Here is a 22,765-nt window from a genome sequence, read left to right as displayed (position 1 = left end):
TAAACATGTAGGCTATGCCTTTTGTAAGGGACTTCTAGTGATGCTTATTTGCCCATGGCCATTTCAGGGACCCCCACCCTTTTCAACCAAATAAACCACCAATTTCTTTTCTAATTCTGTCCACAGATAGTCATTGCAGATTGTCATACCTCAGCAGCAGGCAACTTTGAATACAATTTGTTTTATTTTATTCAATTTCATTCAAGAGGGTCTGTTTGGATGCATGTGTGCCCACTACGGCCATCTTGGAATAGATAAAAAAAAAAACATAGGCCATTTGAAAATGCTCATTGCTCATGCATGGTCTTGGGCATAAATGTGGCAATTTTGAAGTGGTCCAAAAACATTTTTATGATGGCCACCTACAATAGTGATGCCAAATTATCACGAGGTTGGAGGGTAAGAGGATGCTTCATGAGTGTGCATATCTCTCTCTCTTTAGGAAACTTCTTAAAACCGTACTCTTCAGCAACTAATCCCGATGACCTGTTACTCTGACTAACAGCAGAGAGATGCCCCTTTGGGGTTGATTCCAGCGCTTTATATACTAAACTATAAACTATATAAACTATTGGAGGGTAAGAGGATGCTGTGTAGAGGGTAGGAAACAGGAGTGGTAGGAAACAGGAGTTCAAGAGAATTGGTTAGGGGAAAGTGAATGTAAAGGGAAGCAGGGAGAGAATGGAAGAGGAAACATTCCCTTGAATCCACTGCAACTAAGGTTTGCTATCAGCAGTGCTAGTATAAAATATCCAATCAAAATACATTGAGACTGAAGTGCTCTTGGGCAGGAGAAGGGTAGTGAGATAGACAACAAAGACATCTAATCATCTGTAAGGAGCTAACCCAAAGCCCACTTTTGGTATCTGTACTTTACTGAAAATATTAGGTCCACAACAGACAGCTAACGTAGTCTGTAGCTGAGACCAAACAGCACTACAGGAAGGAAACATATTCAGTGTTTGTACATGGAAATTGTGTAAATGCTGATGCCTTGAGCCTGTTCCTTTTCCATGTACTTGGGATTTCAAATGAATTACAGCTGTTTTTTGCTACAAAGAGATCCTAGTAATAACCACACCAATAATGTCTAAAATAAGGTCAGTACTATAGTAACTGAACTCTATTTGCATCTGATAGCCTTCTGAGCTATAAATGAAGTTGACTTATTGCAAGCGCTTTGGAGTCATCCTGTTAGTAGAAATGTGCCCAATAAATGCCCAAAAGATTTCAAATAGATATAATGCACACACCCATTAAACATCTGGATGTAAAAAAAATCTGAAAACAGTCATGGGACAATTCTCTCCCAAAAAAATGGTTTCCCAGGAATATTACTGCAAACCTTTTTTGTGGGAATTTTTTGAGCATGAGTGAACGTTTGTGAATTTGAGCAATGTCGCGGCAAAAGTTATGCATTTGCACATGAAGTAGCTAATATTTGGAACCCCCTGCCTTCTGAGCTGCTCCACGGGAAAAAGATAAAGATTTGGTTGTTTCCTCTTCATCTGATCGTGTGACGTCTGTACTCTGATCTCAGGCTTCCAGGGCCAGTATCATTTCACCTGCACATGAATTTATTACCAGAAGGACCTCAGCAAGGCACAAAGGCATTTTTTAATCCACTGCAATTTTCACGAAATATTCGTGAATATTGCGGAAAATTAAGAAAGATGTGCAATCTCCTGCACTTGTTTTAATTGTTGCCCCCGGGTGAGCCAGGTCTCGGGGGCATGCGGTCTTTCATTTAAAATGGAGGGGGATGCATAGGCCCCCTCTAAAGCTTAAAATGCACCGTGGACCAAAACCTCCCTGGGGCTAATTTTATTAATAGGCAGGGCCACACAGCCACCCAGGCCCCGGGGACCACCACTTCCCCGGGGCTATATATCAAAATGATATGGGCAGCTGCGTGAACCCTCTGTGCCCAGGGGCCACCACCGCCCAGGCTAAAATAAACATTACAGTGAGGTACGGTTCGGCCATATATGACCCTTGGGACCATAATCCCCCCCCCTCCCCCCCACCCCCCAGGGCTGGCTCCTGCTTTGTCCCATGGTGGTATCCCCCAGGACATAGCTGTTTGCTTTTCCGTGGTGGGACCTGACTGCTCCTGCAAAACAAAAGCAAACACTCCGGTTCCAGTGGTTGATAGCTGTCAATGTGCTCCTGCTCACTAGAATTAAAGGTTTCATCTCTTTCCCTGCCCGCAAACATTTGAGCAGGGAAAGAGATGAAACTATTGCTCTTGCTCACAGGGAGCGGCTCCCTGTGTACAATAGCAATGCCGGCTCCTGTAGGAGGTTGAGAGCTGGCTGGGACGGCGGGGGCCTTGAGGCTCCCTCACGGTCCCATAGCAGACTGGGTGCCCTGGGTAGGCTCCATCATGCCAGAACTGTGGTCCCATTCACTTATAATGTGCTAAGTTTCCTGATTCTGCTTTTTGTTTTTCAATATATATCTTTTCTTACATTTCAGAGTACTGATAACTCAAATGTCTCAATAACTGCCCAGAACAAAAAGTGCTTCGACAATGAAATTGTTTGCTCAAAAAGCCTCATCATCAGTATTGGAGACACCGAGATCTATTTCAGTGAAACTTCTGAGGTGAGTCACTTGCATGTTCAAGTAATTGTCTTGACTAAAGTTGGCAAGCACTATGATTTCTTGCCTGATTTTTTACATGCTTGTGAAAAGCTTGACAATTAGGACTGATTCCGAGGTGCATGGTATGAAGCATGGAAACGTTAGGTAGGGAATAAACATTCCTAATTGCTATTCCCACCCCAGCCCTACTCTCCATGACCCATTCTCCAGCACTAAATGAGCCTTTTTGTGAACTTGTCGAATACTTGTATTGCTGTAAATTCAAAACTAAACATTTCAGGGTGCTGCAAAAGTCAAAATACTATGTTTTTGTGGCTATTTCTATCTCCCGGAGACACTGCTCATTTTTCAACCTCACCTTCTTTAAGTTTATATTACGGGAAGATGACCCTCTAAGATAAGTGCATTTTTAATAATATATCAGTGATGGACAAATAACTTTGCAAATTATAACCAGCTAGTACAACTACATTATGATTGCAAAATTAATTTTCCAGCAATGTTGGATACAATTGTCAGAGATTAGACATGTTTTCTAGTTGGGTGAGCAGTCTCCTAAAACTGAGATATTGAAAAGTGCAGACATTATTATTGGCGATGACTTTAGCAGTGGCCATGTTATAGTGAGCTAGGATCGTGCCAGTAAAAGCAGACCCAATTATCATCTGTTTCAAAGTTTCCAACAAATATAAACCTGTGTCTCAGTCGAAAGAAACATTAGAGCTCCTTCTTTTTGTCATACATCCAGGCAATGAGAGGAGCTTCCATCTGTTGTCTTTCACTGGCCTGTTCTTTCTGACACCTGCCTGTGTTGTGACAATGATGTCTGGGATGAAAATGATTGGCACCAGGCTGGTCAAGCTTCTAATTATTGTTGTCTTGTTCCTGAAGCATGTATAGAGGTCATTCACTGTTTGACCTACATATTGTTTTTTTACAGCATCACATACATAATGCATTTTGAATGGCATGTACAATGTTGTCTTATGCATGAAAGGGGGCTGTGGGAAACCACGACCTTAGTGGAGCACAGCCTTAGACACAATAATGTCTCAGTAGATTAATCACAATAATCACAATAGAATCAAAAAGCTCTCAAAGGCATGTCCTTTTCTCATATCATTGTATATTACATTTTATAACATAAGTATATGTCATACACATACTTGCTGCCAAACAGAAAAATGTATGCACTTAGTCGCAATGCATATTTCACTGTATAGTGACCATTCCTAATATAGTTATCAAAACTGCAAACTTGTAATAGAGTCAACAAAATATAAAAAAGAGATCCCAATGTTTTTCGGGTTCTCAACTGAACCCTTCATCAGGGAATGAAATGTAGGAGGTCCATTGTGATTAAAGAATATTTACTGATGTGTTCTCCACAGGGTACCAATAATGTATAGAAACATTTGCTGAAATACGTGACTTGTACCGGAACCTAATTCTTCTAGTTTGAATGAGTCTGCTGGCTTCTACGTGATTTCCGTATGTTAGAGACGTCTGTAATATTCAATGCTGCAATAGCTTATCGATTCACAACCGTCGTATCCCAATTTCCTCTTGCTCTCTTCTTCGCCCGAGTTTTTTGATGAAGGGTTCAGTTGAGAACCCGAAATGCATTGGACCCGAAATGCAAGGACATGCCTTTGAGAGCTTTTTGATTCTATTGTGCTTATTGTGATTAATCTACTGAGACATTATTGTGTCTAAGGCTGTGCTCCACTAAGGTTGTGGTTTCCCACAACCCCCTTTCATGCAAACTTACTTATAGAGAGATTTTTGGGTCTCATCTCTCCCATAGTGGTAGCACGCATATTTAACTTAAACTATTGAATATTATTTACCAAGGTTTATTTGATTAATACATTAGGTGTGCAGGGTCACTCTCCCTTTGTTAGCAATGTTGTCTTATGCCATAGGTTCTTCTTATAATAGAACTTGATACTGATGATGTTTGTAAAAGGCATTCACATATGTAATTCTCCTTTTAAGATTCCTAGCAATGAACCTCTGCATTTGTTACAGCTTGCTTGAGTTCAATTCTTACAGTAGCTCATAAATCAGGAGCTCTGTGAGAAGCAATGACTGGTGGATTTGAAAAGAAAGTTATAATTATTCACAGGTGGATAATAAGGGAAATGTTTTTTTGCATTATGTTTTTGTAGTTAGGTGCTGATTGGTTTAGGTCAACCACATATTGGAATCTTTCACATTTGTTTCTGCTGTTAGTATTCTAAATAAATGCTTCTCTAATTAACATCAAAGACTTGCCAATTTCTTGCTGGAAGTGGATAACCTCACATTTAAAATAATCTAGCAAGCTCCCATAGATTTTCTTTACAAGTGTCCTCGTTGCTGCAGATGCATCTTATTCTGAGTGCTTGGCTGTAGTTGATGCTTAGCTTAGAGGGGTGAGGGTGACATGAAGTCCAGTTTCGACACAAATGTTCTTTAACAAGTTTGTGGTACAGTTCGCTTACAATTCTCTATTCATAAACAGTGAGTACTACAATCAGAAAAGAAAAATAATGCCTCTACTTAGTGTTGTTGCTGGTGAATTTGATAAGATGTACTAGTATGGCTAAGATACATTGATGACATATATATATATATATATATATATATATATATATATATATATATATATATATATATATATCAATAATCTATTTATATATATTTACATATATATAGTAAGGAAAATAGAACATGTCATGAGTATTCTAATGTGTGAGGTCAGTAAATTTCTGAGGTTTTAAAAAAATGTAATGTAACAATATAAAGAGATTTCACTTTGGGTAAGTCAGACCTATAACCTTTGTCAAAGAGTCAGAATACCATAAAATAAAAAAGTGTCCCTATCAGCTTTAGCAAAGGATCGGCATATCAACCTTACACTGGCAATGCATATTATTTATTTTCTCAACAATGTATAAAATAAAGCATTGTTATTCCGAACAACTTTAAAGGTGTTTATGAGCCTTTATTTAACACTCTTCAGGCCATAAACGCATTCATAGAATCCACCACAAAAGGTCCTGCACTCCAACTGAAGCACAAAATGCATTTCATGACCCAGGAAACTGACAGTTTTTAAAAAAAATTCCTTGGGGCATCTGTGCTGCTTGCACCCACCCACAATTATTTTCTAACATGCTGATGCCCTTGGGCAGATTGAGGTAAAATATGTTAATGAGCCCGTAAAGGGCATTATGCGGTGCTCCTGGGTGGGAACAGTGAATAACAAGCATTTGCAATGCAATTGGTCTCGCGTTATAGGTACCTTATAGGTATTTAGCTATGCAGCACATTATTGTGGGAACAGCAACATTAACTCAATTAACTTAATTAAGTATTGCCCATGAGGTAGTAAAAGGGTGCAGAACCACAGTCTGTCACTAGGTGTACATTGGGATCTGTTTTGCCGATTTAGGATAATGCAACCTGCAAAATGGACGGGGAAAGATTTTGGTTGAGTGGTGAGAGCTGCTGACTGGGGAGCTGGGATCTGTATTTTGGTTAGAGCTCAGAAGAATAAGGAATCAATGCAGCGATCTCTGAGGAGAGGATGGGCCAGCAGTGTTGTGCGAGAGGGGGTGGAGAGAGATTAAATAAGGACACTGCATTGCAAATCATGTGAAAATTAACCAAACGGGGTGGGGAGAGGAGATTAGCAACATGAGCAGTGGCCTTGGAGGGATGGTGGATGAATGCTGCTGGAGAGGCCTTTATCCAGGGAGTCTACAAGGGTTTTGAGGCACCGTGCACCACGCTCCATGCCACCTAGCGTAAGAGAGGGGCCCCGGCAGAGTCATATCAGTGAATGTAAAGACGGATCTCATCTACTCAAGAGTGCAGTAGATGTGCGATCAAAAGAGCTGGTGGAAAGACAAGGAGAAGGAATTACAAACATTAAACAACCATCAGAGTCTTGCACGCAAGATTATTGTTTTTCTCAAAAAGGCTAATAATTTTAGGATTTTAACATACACAGATGTCAATTTAACTTCGGAAACAAAATGCCATGTACGGAACTACTGGTATATAACATGTTCAGGAAAGTGGACCGTTTTAAGAATGGTCGTGATAGTCAGTCACATGATGGTGGCATCTGGGAGGCCTATAGGGCATGTCAGGCATAGCTGTGAAAGTCTGCTAGAGCTGGGGAAGAGTCAGTTGAGATATTGCTGTATTGAATATTGCCATGGGTCCATCAGATGTCAGAAGTAAGGCTCGGGTGAGAGAGACAAAATAAAAAACGAAAATAGTCAGTTACGTGTGAAACAGCATCAACGTTGAGACATGCCTCTCAGACTCAACTCTTGCATGTTTATCTGTAATCACCTGTCTGTCTGATCACATGAAGGCCGAGCCACTGGAATTATGGACCGGGGGAGGGCCAAATTATGCATCAGGGTTGACTAAGTTATGCAGCAAGAAAAGGCAGATGTTGCTGTGTAATCTAGTATATTCGAAAACCCTATTACTTCACAGTTTTGCACTTTTTAAGATTACCTATTGCATGAGCAAAAAATTCACATAATTAATATTAGTTTAACACTTAAATACGGCAAATTCATAAATATGCAAAAAAACACCGCTGCTGTGGAATGGCATCATCACCCTGCACATGTTAGGACATGATTATGTGTCTCCTGTTGATGGGTAATGTCGTCCTCTTCTAGCCATCACCGACATGCTATGGTGGATGGCTGAACACTGTTGTGCACCCTTGGTGAAGCAGTCCTCCTCCTGACTTCATAGAGCCAATGCAAACCACAGGGGTGTGAACTGGCTCAGTTTACTTCACAATAAACTGTGCTTTGTAGAATGTTGAGGTCAAGGGTTCAAAGGTTTGCTCAGAAGTCAGTGGTTGACACTACAGGGATTGGGCTGCCAATCCCAAGTCTGCCTAGTCTTGATTCCATCACCGGACACTTCCTAACACTTTTATCTTGCGCCTGTATGTTGTTTGTCATCCCTGTTTCCACCCTTTGTAATTGTTTTCACCTTTTTCTTGCTCTTTCCTTCCTCCTATGTTTCTCGCTCTGGGTTCTCAAAGTCTGGTCAGTCAAAATAAGTGCAGGGCCACAAAAAGGAGTGGCTCACCTGCAACAAACCACTCAAATTAAGCACTGCAGTGATATGGCATCATTGCTGTATGTGAGGACTCAGGTAGGTGTTTTCGACTACGTAGCTGCCTCTCACAGTAGATTGCAAAATGCCACATTTCTAGGCTTTGTGAAATATAGTATTTGCTTACAATCGCGCAATTTGGGCAAGCAGGGAAGCCGGCCCGATCCCAGATTTTCCAGTCTCACCCTGTCCAATTCACCCACTAGCTCTCTTCCTGACATTAAAGGTTAATTTGTTGTCTTCATTAGAGCGTGGGAGACAGGCATAACAACTTTTTATTTTTTTTTAACGTTTTATAACAGAAGGGTTTAGTTGGTTACACTGTTAATTTGACCAGAGGGAGATTTGCATCATTCTCGGGATGCTGAGGTGAGGTCGAGATTCCAATTGGCTTCTGGTGTTACATAGATGGACAGGCAGCGGTAGCTACACAGACACATCGCCGCACATACAAACTCTGCGTGTTGTGGGCTCGAGGTTCCAAGATGACCTCGGGCTGAGGCTGAGCCAGGCATGTGCTGAAATGTAACATCATAGTGTACTTGGCATATAACTTATTTTCGGCAAAATTGTCACTAATATTAAATTTCATAAAAATATTGTAGCATTTTCTACATCCTCATTCATCTCCACTTCAGCACATCACTAACTATTTTCAACAATCACTGGCCTCAACTTCAGCAGCTTTCTGAAAACATTTACTTTCAGCAACTATCAGAAATATACTCCGCAATAACAGCCCTCAACAACCACCAGCACTTTTGTAAAAATCGCGGACTTTTTACAAAAGTGCCGATTTCGACGTGTCTCACACTCGGCCTCATAAAGGGCAGAGGAGTTCAAGGGGGGGGGGTGCACCAAAGCATACTGATGTGACCATTGTATCAGCCACAGTGGGGGCTGGCAGGTAGCCTCGGCAGTGATGAGTTGTAAATCACTGCACAGCAGGGCCATCAGAGGCGTGCTAACCCAAGACCGATGGTCCGTTCAGTGTTGCTTTGGAGGCCCCTGCTGTTACAGAGGGGAAGCGGGAGGAGGCCGTGGGCACTGCAGAGGCCTTGCTCGAGGCACCTCACAGGGGACACAGCTGAATGCTACAGCTGTAATTTCAATTAGGAGCATTCCTGCCGTCCCGGGGCGCTTTTTAAAAATAAAGTAGTAGGGGAATGGACTGTAATAGTTTTTCAAAGATGGGGAACGCCGTGCCCTTTCGTCCCCGCCCACGTCTACCACTGGGTGCAAGTGTAACTAATTAGGAAGCACGGGGCAGGGGGAGGTGGTCAACGGGGATGACGTCACAAGCGAGCACCAAGGACCTCCAACACTGCTCAATCAGAGAGGAGGGAAGAGACGAGGCATCAAGAGCCTGTCCATACTTTAGGAGTGGCCAACATTAGGATGAGCGACGTGCATGATAACCAATTCAAGCGGATGATCATTTAAGTGATGCGCAGACCGCCAGCCATGTGTAAACGTTTAAGGACCTCATAGCATGCATGCGCAGTGTGGATTTTCAAAAATCGGTTTGTTGAACGTGGACTTGGACAAGCTGTTAATGTCATCACCAAGCTCTCCATTAAGGGAGGCAGGCAGGCAGACATGGTCCTGAGATGCGCTCAGTTAGTTGCCAGCTGTCGTCACCGACCTAGTGTACCAACATGAAACTAAAATATTTGGATTGACATAGGTCTTGTATTTAAATGCGGGACCTATGGCATTGAAAACAAGCGGCCGCCATTGTCCCAGCTTCTTGGAAATAAAAAGCGCGTATGGTGCGCTGAATGTAAGCACAGCATGCCGTGCCTGAAGTAGGGGAAACTCAATAAAGAAGGTAGTGCTTACAGACTAAATAACACATACCATGCAACAGCCGAAATAAAGGTTCCAGTAGACATGGGAGGTTACCATTTAAGACAAGGCGGTACTAAGCAGGGACTAACAAGTCTATTAAGGAATCAGACACCAGTATTTACGAAGGACAATGACACAAGCCAATGACAAAGATGGGCGCAGAGTGGGCGGGGCTTCCATTCCATACTCCAGTACAGCAAGTCTCGCAGAGCAACACATGCTCGCTGACTCCTGGCTCGACCTAATAAAACAGCGGCTCCCCTCGCTCATTCATTATTCATTTTTTGTATTTAAAAAAAATATTTTTTAGATATCCTGGTCCCACAGTCCTTGCTGGTTCACCAGCCAGCACCCATCCAGGGTGCTGTTGCAGTCCGGCATTTTCGCTTTGCTCCCACCCGTAAGCAGCAGCTTTTGTTTCTGCCCCTGTCAGGTGAAAGCACAGCTAATTATATATCAATTCCTTGCCCACACTCTCCAAGGCAGAAGGCAAGACAGTGTCCAAGGGGATGTGGTCCCCAGGGCCTTCACATGGCTGCCTCCCCTTAGATATTATTCCAGTCCTCAGCGAATTGGGTCCCCATGATCTCTGGTGTCTTCAGCCCCTTCAAAAGGCTTGAGGAGGGGCAACTATATACTCCTCACCCTATAACATTTTAGTTTGCCCCTGGGAATGGAGTCCCTGGGGGTTTTGAAAGTCTCAGGTAGGGGGGCACATACCCCATCCCCATTCAAAATATCATTGACCCCAGGAGATGCAGTCCCCAGGGCCTTGAAATGGCTTGGCAAAGAGGGGCTGCAGGCCCCCTCACAAATAAACATGTAATGCACTGATGCCCGGGTCCTGGCCCACTCCAGGGAGCTTTTATTTCAAAAGGGCGTATTCGTGGTAAAATAAAAAAATGTTTCTGCCCGCTCATTTTGGACTCCAAGGTCTAGAGGGTTAGGGTGTCGCTACTATATCCACAGTATTATTTTCGTATTGCTTCTTTAGGACAGTGGACTGAGTCCCCAAGTCCCAAAATGCCACTGCATCATCTTTGTTAATATTGACACCATCCAGTCAGATCTTGGCATTAGATCTGTTGGTTCTGCAGCATTACGTAGCATCTCTATATATACATACATTTTTGATAATTAGTCAAAACTGCTAAACGGATTTACACCAAATAACAAAACACATGCTTTCTGGGTAAAGATTTAGTTTTCTAGCAAATTTGGTGAAATGCTGATCAGCTGTGTTTTTCTGTATCGCTGTTCAAGTTTCCTATTGCATGAGAAAAACTAATTTTAGGAACCCTTTTTATCAGCTCACTCTCAACAGTTCACCCTAAAACACTCCAGGAAGCAGCTGAGGTTGATAAAGATTTGTTTGGAATGTTTTCGGAATTTCGTCAAACATTCCACAGTTATTAGCAAACCAAAAAGTACATTTACTATGGAAACTTGAACCTACTTTAACAGTGGTGACTTCCATATCCATACTATGTCAGGTTAAATTATCATTCGAAAATTTAATAAATACAATTTTCGAATGATAATTTAACCTGACATAGTATGGATATGGAAGTCACCACTGTTAAAGTAGGTTCAAGTTTCCATAGTAAATGTACTTTTTGGTTTGCTAATAAGTGAGTGATTGTGAGGGAAGCTGGTTGTTGAGAGTGGAGATGGACCGATGCTTCGTTATGATGTGGTGTCCTTTAAAGAACGACCGTCAGCTTTTCCGTAAACAGAAGGGCGTGGCCTGCCAGCCCACAGAGATCTGTCAACCGGAAATCATAATGGAAAACCCAACTCTACATTAAAGTCATGGAAACTGCTGCGCCCTTCGCACTAAGCACCAATGATTCAGTTAAAGCATTGCTAAACGTGATGCTTTATGCAATCTATCAGCCCCTTCCCTTACAATCCCATCTCACTACCCCCCACCCTCGCCACAGTGCCACCACACACCACCCTCCTCCACCCCAAACAAACAATTTTGCACCACGGAGTCAAATGTGAGTGTAACGTGGAAGTTGGAAGAGTTATGGAGATGGTGAGGACTGAGAGGTGCGGGTATGCTGGGGCGGGCAGCGAAAATGCGCGCGCATTCATTTGCATACTCTGCGCAGGCTACACTGCCTCTAGCCCCAACCCCCGCAGAAGACGACCAGCCCAAGGCAGCAAAGCCCTGCCCAACAACAACTAATGCAGTGTCCCGCCCACTGGGCCTCATCCACGGCCAGAAGTCTGTAGGGAGGAGGAAGAAATAATTTAAATTGAGAATCAAATCGGACTCCGGAGGAATCAGTGTCACTGTCAGTCACGTGATATCACCGACCGACAGTAAGTGTTTGTGTTTACAATTTACTGACAGCATGCATGATCGATTCAAGTCAACCACAACCAGTACTGTATGACTCGAGTCGTCGGTAACTTTCTTAAACTTCAGGAAACAGCACAGCACTTACGGCACCACAGCAGTAGCACAGTACACGCTCTCTGTGTGTGCCAGTGCCACGCACAACTAGGACATGTGCATTTCTTAAGGCAGCGTGCCTCCGTGACTGTAGACCCGGCTCTCATAATTAGTTGCCGGTGCTAAGCACCGGCAAGCTCCGGCTCAAATCTAGCAAACTTGGGCTCACATTACGGTTTTCCCACTTGATCAAATTAAGTGATCCTAGGCAAATTTGTTTACTTCACTGGGTCTCATGTTATTTAAGCAGACTGCCTTGAAGAAATCCAGCTACGGGTGTGTGTTATAAAAAAACTTCAATCAGGGGTTGTGGCCAAGATGGCGGCCAAGTAGGAGCTCCTCTGCACTGCTCCACAGCCCAAACATGGCAGCACTCAGTCTCAGCCACCTCCGACTGGCTTTGTCAGTGAAGGTACACTGAAGAGCACTCTCAGAGAGTGGAAAGCACCTGATGTGTCACCTGACAATCACGGCACTTCAGTGAGTTGCTGTTCGGGGGTCCAGACTGCAAGGCCCTTATCATCATGGTGGAATTGTGGGGACCATGTATTGTTGGGATTAGCCTCCTGAGACTTCAACAGAAAGACCCCATCACCCTGGAGTGGTAAGTCTTACCTCACAGCAAGCACAAGGGCCTCTCATAATCAAGGTCGCTCCAGTGCAGAGCCTAACAAAGGAGCCCCCAAGCATAGATGCCCTGGCTGAATCCCAGAAGGCATGAGTGCCTCAATGGTGCCCAGTCCTGTGACCTGGAATCTGAGGGGCACACCTGGAGCAGATACAGCCAGACAACTGGCACTTCACAACCCTAGTCTTAGGAGGCCGTATGGAAATATCACCAGCATGCACCATTGATGACACACCTCTCAGTGATGCGGAGTCCAGCAGAGATGATTTTCCTCCATGAACAGGGTGGGGGAGGACACCACACCCATATACACCCAACAGAAGAGAGCAATGAAGCAAATCTAGGTAAGGGACCGCAAGGTCTGTAGCCATAAAGGGTAGCAGACATCGTTAGAGACAACAACCTGTGAGTGATGTCCAGGCCCACCCCAAGTGATCAAACTTACAAAAGGACAAGGCCCCCCTGATAGGCTGGGGAGCATATATAACACCAACACGCGATGAAGCTCGTATGCCGCAAATACCCCACTGAACAGTGTCTAGTAATCTACCTGCTTCCAACACCCCGCTGCAGGATCAGCTCACAGCCCACAATTCTGATGGGCAATAGTTCTCAGGGAACAAATGGCAGCACACAGATCGAAAAAAGACTCCACCCTAAAAGAAATGCTCTCCAAGGCAACTTTCAAGAAGGTTGCCCTATTGCGAGATACATTATTGGGAGACCAATCATTGCAAGCAACAACATCACAAAGTACAGACCAGAAGGGAGCTGAGGTACCTATCACTCAATCCTTCATGGAAACCCAAATTCAGCAAACTTAGGGATGACTTTGCTACAGCGAGGGAAAAATTAGCCATGGATATCAACAACATCAAACAAGATGTGGAGATATGTCGGCGGGTGGCGAGGATTGAAGACAGTAGTGATACTAAAGAAAATCTCAACAATCACAGATGCAAACTACCAGAGCTCCAAGAGCAGAACCTCAAGCTCTGCATTCACTTGGAAGAACTTGGAAATCAGATCCTTCAGCTCGAATATCAGAAACAAAGCAGTCCCTCTCAATGAGGAAAAAGGCAGCATAGTATGCTACGGCACTCGCCTTTTTAAGCAACTGCTCCCAAATCTGGCTGACCTAGAAATCATCCTTGAATGCACACATAGAGTGGGTTAACTTGCCCACTCCTCATGCATGCCACAAGATATATTTACCTGTGTACGCTAACATCAGCAGAAAGAGGTCATAAGGTCTGCAGCAAGATTTCAAGGGTCCATCCTGTTTGAGGGAACTAACGTATGACTATAACAAGATCTATCACCAATTACACTTCAATGTCGGCACTATCTCAAAGAGGCCACCATCTTCCTGCATTTAAGGGGGGTCAAATATAGGTGGGGGCACCCCTTCTACCACAACTTTGTGTAAGACAAAGAAGCACAAACGTTACACATCATGGAGGATGCCCGGTCTATTCTAGGCCGAGGTCATCCAGCTGAAGACTCTGACTCAACCACTGATGTTAACAGGTTAATCACACACAGAAGTCATAATGCATGTACCTGGTGAACCCCAAAGTCAAAGATCACAAAACTGTCAGCAAATGAAAGCCACTGAGAGCGCCCAGCAGTGTTACCCCAACTCCAATGCTAAGATTCTATTCAGGAACTGGAACACTGAAAATTCACCTAATATCCAACTATCTCCAGCTCCCGCCCATCCTCTCTGGAGAGATACTAACTCAGCACATGCCATGACATCAGACAGGCAATATCAACAAACTGAAGTCAATGTATCCCAGAGCACAAGCGCCCGGGTGAAGCTCGAACCACCAGTCAACCCATCAACACAAACACTTCTACACTGGCAGTTGATGTTTCCATAATGGGAGCACCCAAGTTGACTGTTATGACCCAATTGGTTATCTGCACTAACCCAAGGAAATGCTGCCTACTATAACCTGATCAGTCGGCACACTACTACTTCACATCCACAGCGTTATTACATTCCCCATCGACAAGATCGGCAACCGCATCTCCCCCAACTCTAGTCCCATGGTTAGAATACTGAGCGGTCTAATTGCACCAGCAAAGTGCCTGGTCATTCTATTAATGCTTGCTGGAGTCAGACTGCGATTTCTGTCTTCTTCAGGAAACCCACAAAACTGAGAAAGAATGCAGTACAGATGATTCACCAACCAATACTTCTCCTCAGGGCCCAGAAAGAAAGGAGGAGTAGCCATCCTTCTAGCTAGCATATTCCAATGGTGAGTCTTCGGACCCCAGGCAGAGATCCCGGGTAGGCTTCTTTCACTTCATTTCCCCTTGGGGAAATACACCTTCACTGTAGACACACTCTACACATCTAACGACAACTAAGAGCAATTTACTTTAACCAATAACTCTCTACCACAAACAAATATATCCTCATAAGGGGAGACTCGAACTTAGTGTCACATTTGCGTCTAGACAGGGCAAACCAGAGCATTTTCAGCTGGCGGCTTACAATGGCTGAAAGACATAGGGCATGATTTGGATCTTGGTGGACAGGTTATTCCATCACACCAGTGACAGACATCCTGTCTGCTGAAATATAAATCCCATAGGATATAATTGGATTTATATTTCAGCAGACGGAAATCTCCATTGTGATGGAGTAACCCATCCGCCAACCTAAATCAGGCCATTAATCTTGAACGATGTCTGACAGCCTCATTACCCCACACACAAAGCTTACACCTTTTTCTCAGCTTCACATCAGATGTCTGCTAGCCTAGACTACTTCCTCGCATCCCCTTGAATTCTGGCCATAACCAGCCAGATTGAAATTAGAGTCTTGGAACTGCTGACCACTCACCCATCTTGATATTCTTCAAAATCCCTAGGTTGCCCATGCCCAATGGTCAAATAGACTTAACAACAAACTTCTACCATACAAAGACACCTGGAAAGAAATTCAAGAGACTATCCAACAATACTTCAAAACTAATGACACACCAGAAACCCCCATCCCACTACAATGGGAAACTCTGAAAATGGAGGTTTGTGAGACCATCTAAGCTATCTCTGAATGCCTTACATGGGCTAGAAGAGACTAATGTGCAGAACTGAATGGCAGGTGTGGGCCCTGGAAGACGCCCATAAACATATCAGATCCCATAAAGTGAGAAGGGAGTTAAATATGACCAGAACAAATTAAAAGCACTAGATCTCAATAAAGCTGAATATGCACTCTTTCACACTAAGCAGAGATATTGTGCAGGGAACATCAAGGCAGGGCGACTCCTCAGCTGTAATCTATGAGCCAAAATCCACAAAAGCTGAATATAAGGGATACAGACTGAGTAAAGCCATAGCTCTAACATAGATGATGGTATTGCACTTGTTGGGGTACGCTTCTACACATCTCTCTATACAGCTGGGAAGATGGACTTGGAGGTGGCAAATCCATATCTCTCAAAATCCAGCACCACTAATCTGTCCACACGAGAAGCACACTCTCTTGAATCAGACATCCATGTAGATGGAGTGCTTGCTGCCATAGCAAAACTCCAATCTGGCAAAGTCCTAGGCTTGATTAATTCACTCCCACATTCTACCAAGCATTTTGTCCCCAGCAAGCCACCATTCGTACACGCTTATAGAAATCATTCGGGGACTTGCTTCCTCACAAGATTTGTGAAGAGGTCATCACAATGATACCCAAACAGGGGAGATATCAAACCCTGTGCTTCTCATTTCGACCGACATCCCTCCTCAATGTCAATTCCAAGCTCTTCAATGGCATACTGGCCACTCAACTCAACCCATATGCGCAGGGCCTCATAACCCTAGATCAAAAAGGGTTTATACAGTAGAGAAACTGCAGTGACAACATGAAATGCTAGCTCCTCTTAATAGACAAGGCATCTTGTGCCCAAACCCCAACACTCCTAACGTCGATTGATGCAGAAAAAGCATTTGATTGAGTGCATTGGTCATCTCTGCACTGCAAATTATAACAAAAGGGGGGAGAGAGAGAGTCAGTGGATTCAGTCTCCCTAGTTATATGAATAAACAAAGTAGAATCCACTCAAAGTGGTGGTGATCCCTAAAGTGATGGGGAACACACAGTGTTGTTTAAATGCCCCTCACACACCAACAGGCCCCTTGGTGTCATGCTTCATCATCGGGGCCTTCGCACCCCTCTACGGGATGCGGCGTGCTACGACTCGCGGATACGCAGGAGCACTTGGTAGTGAACTATGTGAAGGGGTGTGTGTTAACCAAGGTGTGAGTGAGGTGAGGTGAAAAAAAGGTGAAATAGTAAAAAATACCTGGCACGTGGGAGGAAAGAATTTTTTTTAATTAAATCCCCGGCTGGTATTGTTAAAAGAAGTGCAAGGCGTGGTTAAATGGATACATATTAGGGTATCGTAACCACTGTTAAGAGTGTCAACATGTTTCGGAGCTCGAAGGCCCCTTCTTCAGGACAAAGGATAAGCACTTACCCTCCCCTTACTCACATGTAAAATGTAAAAGTGTATATAAAAAAATAATTACAACAATGTGTAATGTTCCTAACTATGTTTTTATGTTAGTGAATGTAGTTGCACCCAGTTGGCGATTGAACTTAAAGTTCTCAACTATAAGACCTCATCGGAGCCGCGTTGAGGGAAGGCAGGCGAATTGCCATTGCAGTAACCGTCATTTTCTGAGCAGAAAGGAAGGATCCCCAATAAACGCATAGGCTCATGAGGTCTTATAGTTGAGAACTTTAAGTTCAATCGCCAACTGGGCGCAACTACATTCACTAACATAAAAACATAGTTAGGAACATTACACATTGTTGTAATTATTTTTTTATATACACTTTTACATTTTACATGTGAGTAAGGGGAGGGTAAGTGCTTATCCTTTGTCCTGAAGAAGGGGCCTTCGAGCTCCGAAACATGTTGACACTCTTAACAGTGGTTACGATACCCTAATATGTATCCATTTAACCACGCCTTGCACTTCTTTTAACAATACCAGCCGGGGATTTAATTAAAAAATGTTCTTTCCTCCCACGTGCCAGGTATTTTTTACTATTTCACCTTTTTTCACCTCACCTCATTCACACCTTGGTTAACACACACCCCTTCACCTAGTTCACTTCCAAGTGCTCCTGCGTATCCGCGAGTCGTAGCACGCCGCATCCCGTAGAGGGGTGCGAAGGCCCCGATGATGAAGCATGACACCAAGGGGCCTGTTGGTATGTGTATGGGGCATTTAAACAACACTGTGTGTTCCCCATCACTTTAGGGATCACCACCACTTTGGTGGATTCTACTTTGTTTATTCATCTCTGCACTGCTCCATAAACAAGCTGGAACTGGGGCTCACTTCAAAAATGGATATGGTGTATGTATGTTAGATCCAATACCTGAGTAAGACTCTATGTCAAAATCCTTTCTGATCAATAGAGAAATTCAGTAGGGATGCCCCCTGTGCCCTCTGCTCTTTGCCCTCCTCACGGGGTCACTGGCCAAAAGAGTCAGCACAATCTCACAAATCCTTGACATTACAATGAAGTATCAATAACACAAACTGGCCCTTTTTGCAGTTGACGTTATGGTGTTCCTATTTCAGCCACACTCTTCCATTTTAGTACCTCGAGGGGAGCAGAAGGCATTTATTAGTGTATCAGGCTTTAAAGTCCGCAAAGAACAATCACACATCCTGACTGTCCCCACCATACTCAAAAACAGGGTCCAACTAGAACAGTTGTACCCACTTCCATGGGCCAGTCAGTGGAAGCAATATTTGGGGGTAAGATTCTGCTCCTCATAGACAAGACAGTGGAATGCAACTATACTGATCTAGTAGCCACTGCACGCTCATAACCACAGACCTGGAAATCCGGGGGATTCTCAAAGGTTGGAAGAATGGCAGCAGTCCAAATGAGACTCCTCCCTCAAATCCTATATATCATGCATACCCTGCCTTCACAGCCATCCCACCTTTTATAACTAAGCTGCAACAGTTAATCAAGTGCTTTTTATGGGGGAGGGGTAAGAAACCACTCCTGGGTAGGAAGAGGGCCTATTTGTCAGTAGCAGAAGATGGCTCACCTAAGCAACTACTACCCTGCCGTTGAGATACATGGTAGAATGGATCAGACCCTTTGCCAAAAAACATTGTGTTTTGTTGATCAAGCAGTAGAGGGGACCCACATATGGAAAATTCCCTGGCTCCCTAAAAAACAGACACCATGGAATGTATATCTTGCCCTTTGGTAGGGTGACATAGGAAGCCTGAGACAGAGTGGTTATCAGCAAAGGCCTCTCCTCACATCCCTCCCTGCACAGGCCTAGCAAGTTATGGTTAATTTTGTCTGGGTAGAGAGCTAAAAAGAGTATGTATCGAGGTCTACTACTTATAATAATTTGAAAGTGGTGGATACATTGTAAATGACAGTTATAAATATAAATTTAGAATTTCTAAATTGTGTAGTTTAAGTTTGGTTTGTATAGGGAACATTTCTTTTCCTAACTATAACTAAGGTTTAACCTTTTTATTTTTCATAGAATTTCAGTGTTTTTTAGTTTTTATTAAAAATGTGTTTCAGATTGTAGAGTCCAGTGTTGTCGATTGGAGTGCTGTTATGAGGAGTGTCGTACAGTACAGTTGACAAGAGTGTTGTAAAGTCTATTGTTGTAGAGTGAAGTACTATAGAGTAGAATAGCATGGAGTAGAGTGTAGTGCCATACCATACAGTGTAGTAAAGTCTCATATAGTGTAGGGCATGGTGTCTCATATAGCGGAGTGAAGTATTGTGGAGTTGTGAGTTGTACAGTGGACTGGAGTGTTGCACTGTAGAGTTGGGTATTGTAGACTTTCATTGATGGAGTGAAGTGTTTTAAGGTGGAGTGATATAGAGTGGAATAGGGCGAAGTGGAGTGTTGAAGAGTGGAGTACTGTTGAGTAGAGTGTCGTAGAGTACAATGGATAAGAATGTCATACAGCGGAGTGCTGTGCAATATGCTTGAATGTTATAGCATAGAGAGGATTGGGGTGGCATGTTGCTGAGTGTAATTACAGTTTCATTTCTCAGCGAACTCGATTTTCGATGATAATCCAATCTTCACTTTATTCGTTGTGTGCTACTACAATTTCACCAGTGGTACTCATTGTAACTTTTCAAAAAAAGAATAGAGTACTTTACAAGGATTGTTGGATAATCCAGATCTCACTTTCAAAAAGCTGACAAGGGAGGTGCCTTTATTGTGATGGACACAGAGTTCTATGAAACTAGTGTTATAAATCATTTACACGATGCAGGTACATACATGAAACTGGAGCAAGATCCCACAAACTCCTTCCAAACAACATTCAGAATTTTTTTAGATCATGCTTTACAAATGAGAGAGCTCACAGAAAAGACATATAAATATCTTGATATCAAATACCCTTGACCGCCTCAATTTTATATGCTCCCAAAGGTGGATAAAGATGCAAAGACTCCACCTTTCAGTACAATAGTTTCAGCATGCGGTTCCATATCCAAACCTATTGGTAAATATCTAGATTGGTTCTTGCAAAAATGGGAAACCTATATCAAAAACACCACAGCCTTCCTAAACATGTTCGAAATGGTGGATACAGAGAACATAAGAGATTGATGCTTATATACAGTGGATAGCAAAACACACAAGATGATAGACGGAATGTTGCACAATGGCAAAACATTCACCCCCAGTCACAGATCTGGGTTTAATCCATCGTAATTTTGCTCACCAAGCCACCCCAGTTCAGACATGGCCATATGCAAATCAGGCTTGACCCTGTGCCTCTGGGGAACAGTCCAGCCCGAACTGCCAAGCCATGTCTTTCCTGGACCGGAATCAAGCATCCTAGGACCGGTTTCTAGCTATCAGCCGTCTTCAGCCAGGATAGCTTGACTCCAGTAGCCTAGTGACCACGGGACCCACGTCTGGGCATACCCTTCACACATAGCTTGAACAGTAAAACATACAAGATGATGGACGGAATGTTGCACAATGGCAAAACATTCACCCCCAGTCACAGATCTGGGTTTAGTCCATCATTATTTTGCTCACCGAGCCACCCCAGTTCAGACATGGCCATATGCAAATCAGGCTTGACCCTGTGTCTCATGGGAACAGTCCAGCCCGAACTGCCAAGCCAAGTCTTTCCTGGACCGGATTCAAGCATCCTAGGACTGGTTTCTGGCTATCAGCCGTCTTCAGCCAGGATAGCTTGACTCCAGTGGCCTAGTGAGCACTGGACCCACGTCTGGGCATACCCTTCCCACATAGGGTGAACAGCAAAACATACAAGATGATGGACGGAATGTTACACAATGGCAAAACATTCACCCCCAGTCACAGATCTGGGTTTAATCCATCATTATTTTGCTCACCAAGCTACCCCAGTTCAGTCATGGCCATATGCAAATCAGGCTTGATCCTGTGCCTCATGGGAACAGTCCAGCCCGAACTGCCAAGCCATGTCTTTCCTGGACAGGAATCAAGCATCCTAGGACCGTTTTCTGGCTATCAGCCGTCTTTAGCCAGGATAGCTTGACTCCAGTGGCCTAGTGAGCACGGGACCCACGTCTGGGCATACCCTTCCCACATAGGGTGAACTGCAAAACACACAAGATGATGGACGGAATGTTGCACAATGGCAAAACATTCACCCCCAGTGACAGATCTGAGTTTAATCCATCGTTATTTTGCTCACCAAGCCACCCCAGTTCAGACATGGCCATATGCAAATCAGGCTTGACCCTGTGCCTCATGGGAGTCAAGCTATTCTGGCTGAACAGAGAAACTGTACTCACAGCTAAACCACCCAATGAAAAGACACCAACTGTCTGTGTGTAGAAATATTCCACGCAAGCCAATAAAATTAAAAGTATGATTAAGAAACAGTGGGCACTAATTCACCAGGAACCAGATCTGCAACCATTGTTTGAAGGGAAAATAACATTTTCTTTTCAAAGGTCAAAGAATCTCAAGGAATATTTATCAAATAATAAAAAAAAGAAAGAGCAACAGGTGTTTAGAGGCATGCAGATAAGTGAGAATTGGATTCATTGCATAATGTAATCCCAGGGAATGAAATCACACACCCCACAAAAGGCACTAAGATATCATTGTTACATTCTAGTACATGTGACACTAAGAACGTGATATACGCCATCAAATGCCCATGCGGCAAAATAAATGTAGGACAGATGGAAAGAAAGGTGAAGATCAGAATGATGGAACATAAAAGTAATATTAGAATGAGAAACATGAAGTCAACAGTAGCCACGCATTGGATTGAAGCTGGTCATCAAATTGCACAAATTAGATTTACGATCTTAGAAGCCATTCAAAAATGTTGTGATATGGACCTACACAAACAATTACTGAGAGCAGAATTTTTTGGGATTCTAAAATTAGCATGCTTTCTATAAATAAGATCACAATGTATTGATTTCTGATTGTTTTCTTTTGCTTCATTGTAGCCTGCATTTCACTTGGATGTGTAACATAGCACAATGATATTTTGTGTAAACATCACCTAGTGGTTAGAAGATATGCACAGATTCTATTTCATTTTCATCAAACTTTATTCGGCTTCAAGATGAAAACCATAAAAGTTACATTTGCACAAATAAACATGCAGGTTTTAAAATGGACATCGCAAATCAGGTTACATAAATTCAGGAAGGGTCACTACACATTAAAAAGAATATAAAACCGTTTTCTAAAACCAATTCATAATAATAATACAATTTTGTCCAAGTCAATCACAGTCCATACTTTTTCTGTATCTTAGAGAGCATTTTAAAAACCCTAAAATCAGTGGTATACAATTGGGTTTTAACAATTGCAGATAAAACAGAGCTGGGCGTACCTGTACAAAATTTAGTCTTTTTAAAAGGGGTTTTAAGACCAATCTGCTGGGGGGCGAGCCACATAAAAGTCGCAAAATAGGACAAAGTGTAACAGATTCTGCAGAGACAGATTGTCACAGCCACAGGGTGCTAACACCTGTCCTTTGTGGCTCCGCTTTGGAGCTTTACCAACTAAAGGAAG

The 22,765-nt window shown here is 43.2% G+C and overlaps 1 protein-coding gene across 1 annotated transcript in view; it reads left to right on the top strand.

Annotated features, from left to right (window-relative positions):
• Nucleotides 1-22,765, top strand: part of OTOGL (otogelin like) — a 1,110,282-nt gene that overhangs the window by 622,927 nt on the left and 464,590 nt on the right. The window contains exon 24 of the mRNA XM_086931129.1: nucleotides 2,479-2,607. Coding sequence (XP_086787255.1) covers nucleotides 2,479-2,607 — 129 coding nt within the window. The remainder of the gene's footprint in view (nucleotides 1-2,478; nucleotides 2,608-22,765) is intronic.

The sequence above is a fragment of the Lissotriton vulgaris genome, chromosome 1_1 (assembly GCF_964263255.1).
Source record: "Lissotriton vulgaris chromosome 1_1, aLisVul1.2, whole genome shotgun sequence".
Taxonomy (NCBI): domain Eukaryota; kingdom Metazoa; phylum Chordata; class Amphibia; order Caudata; family Salamandridae; genus Lissotriton; species Lissotriton vulgaris.
Note: the sequence above shows the minus strand (reverse complement) of the source record. Positions and strands in the feature narration are given on the sequence as shown.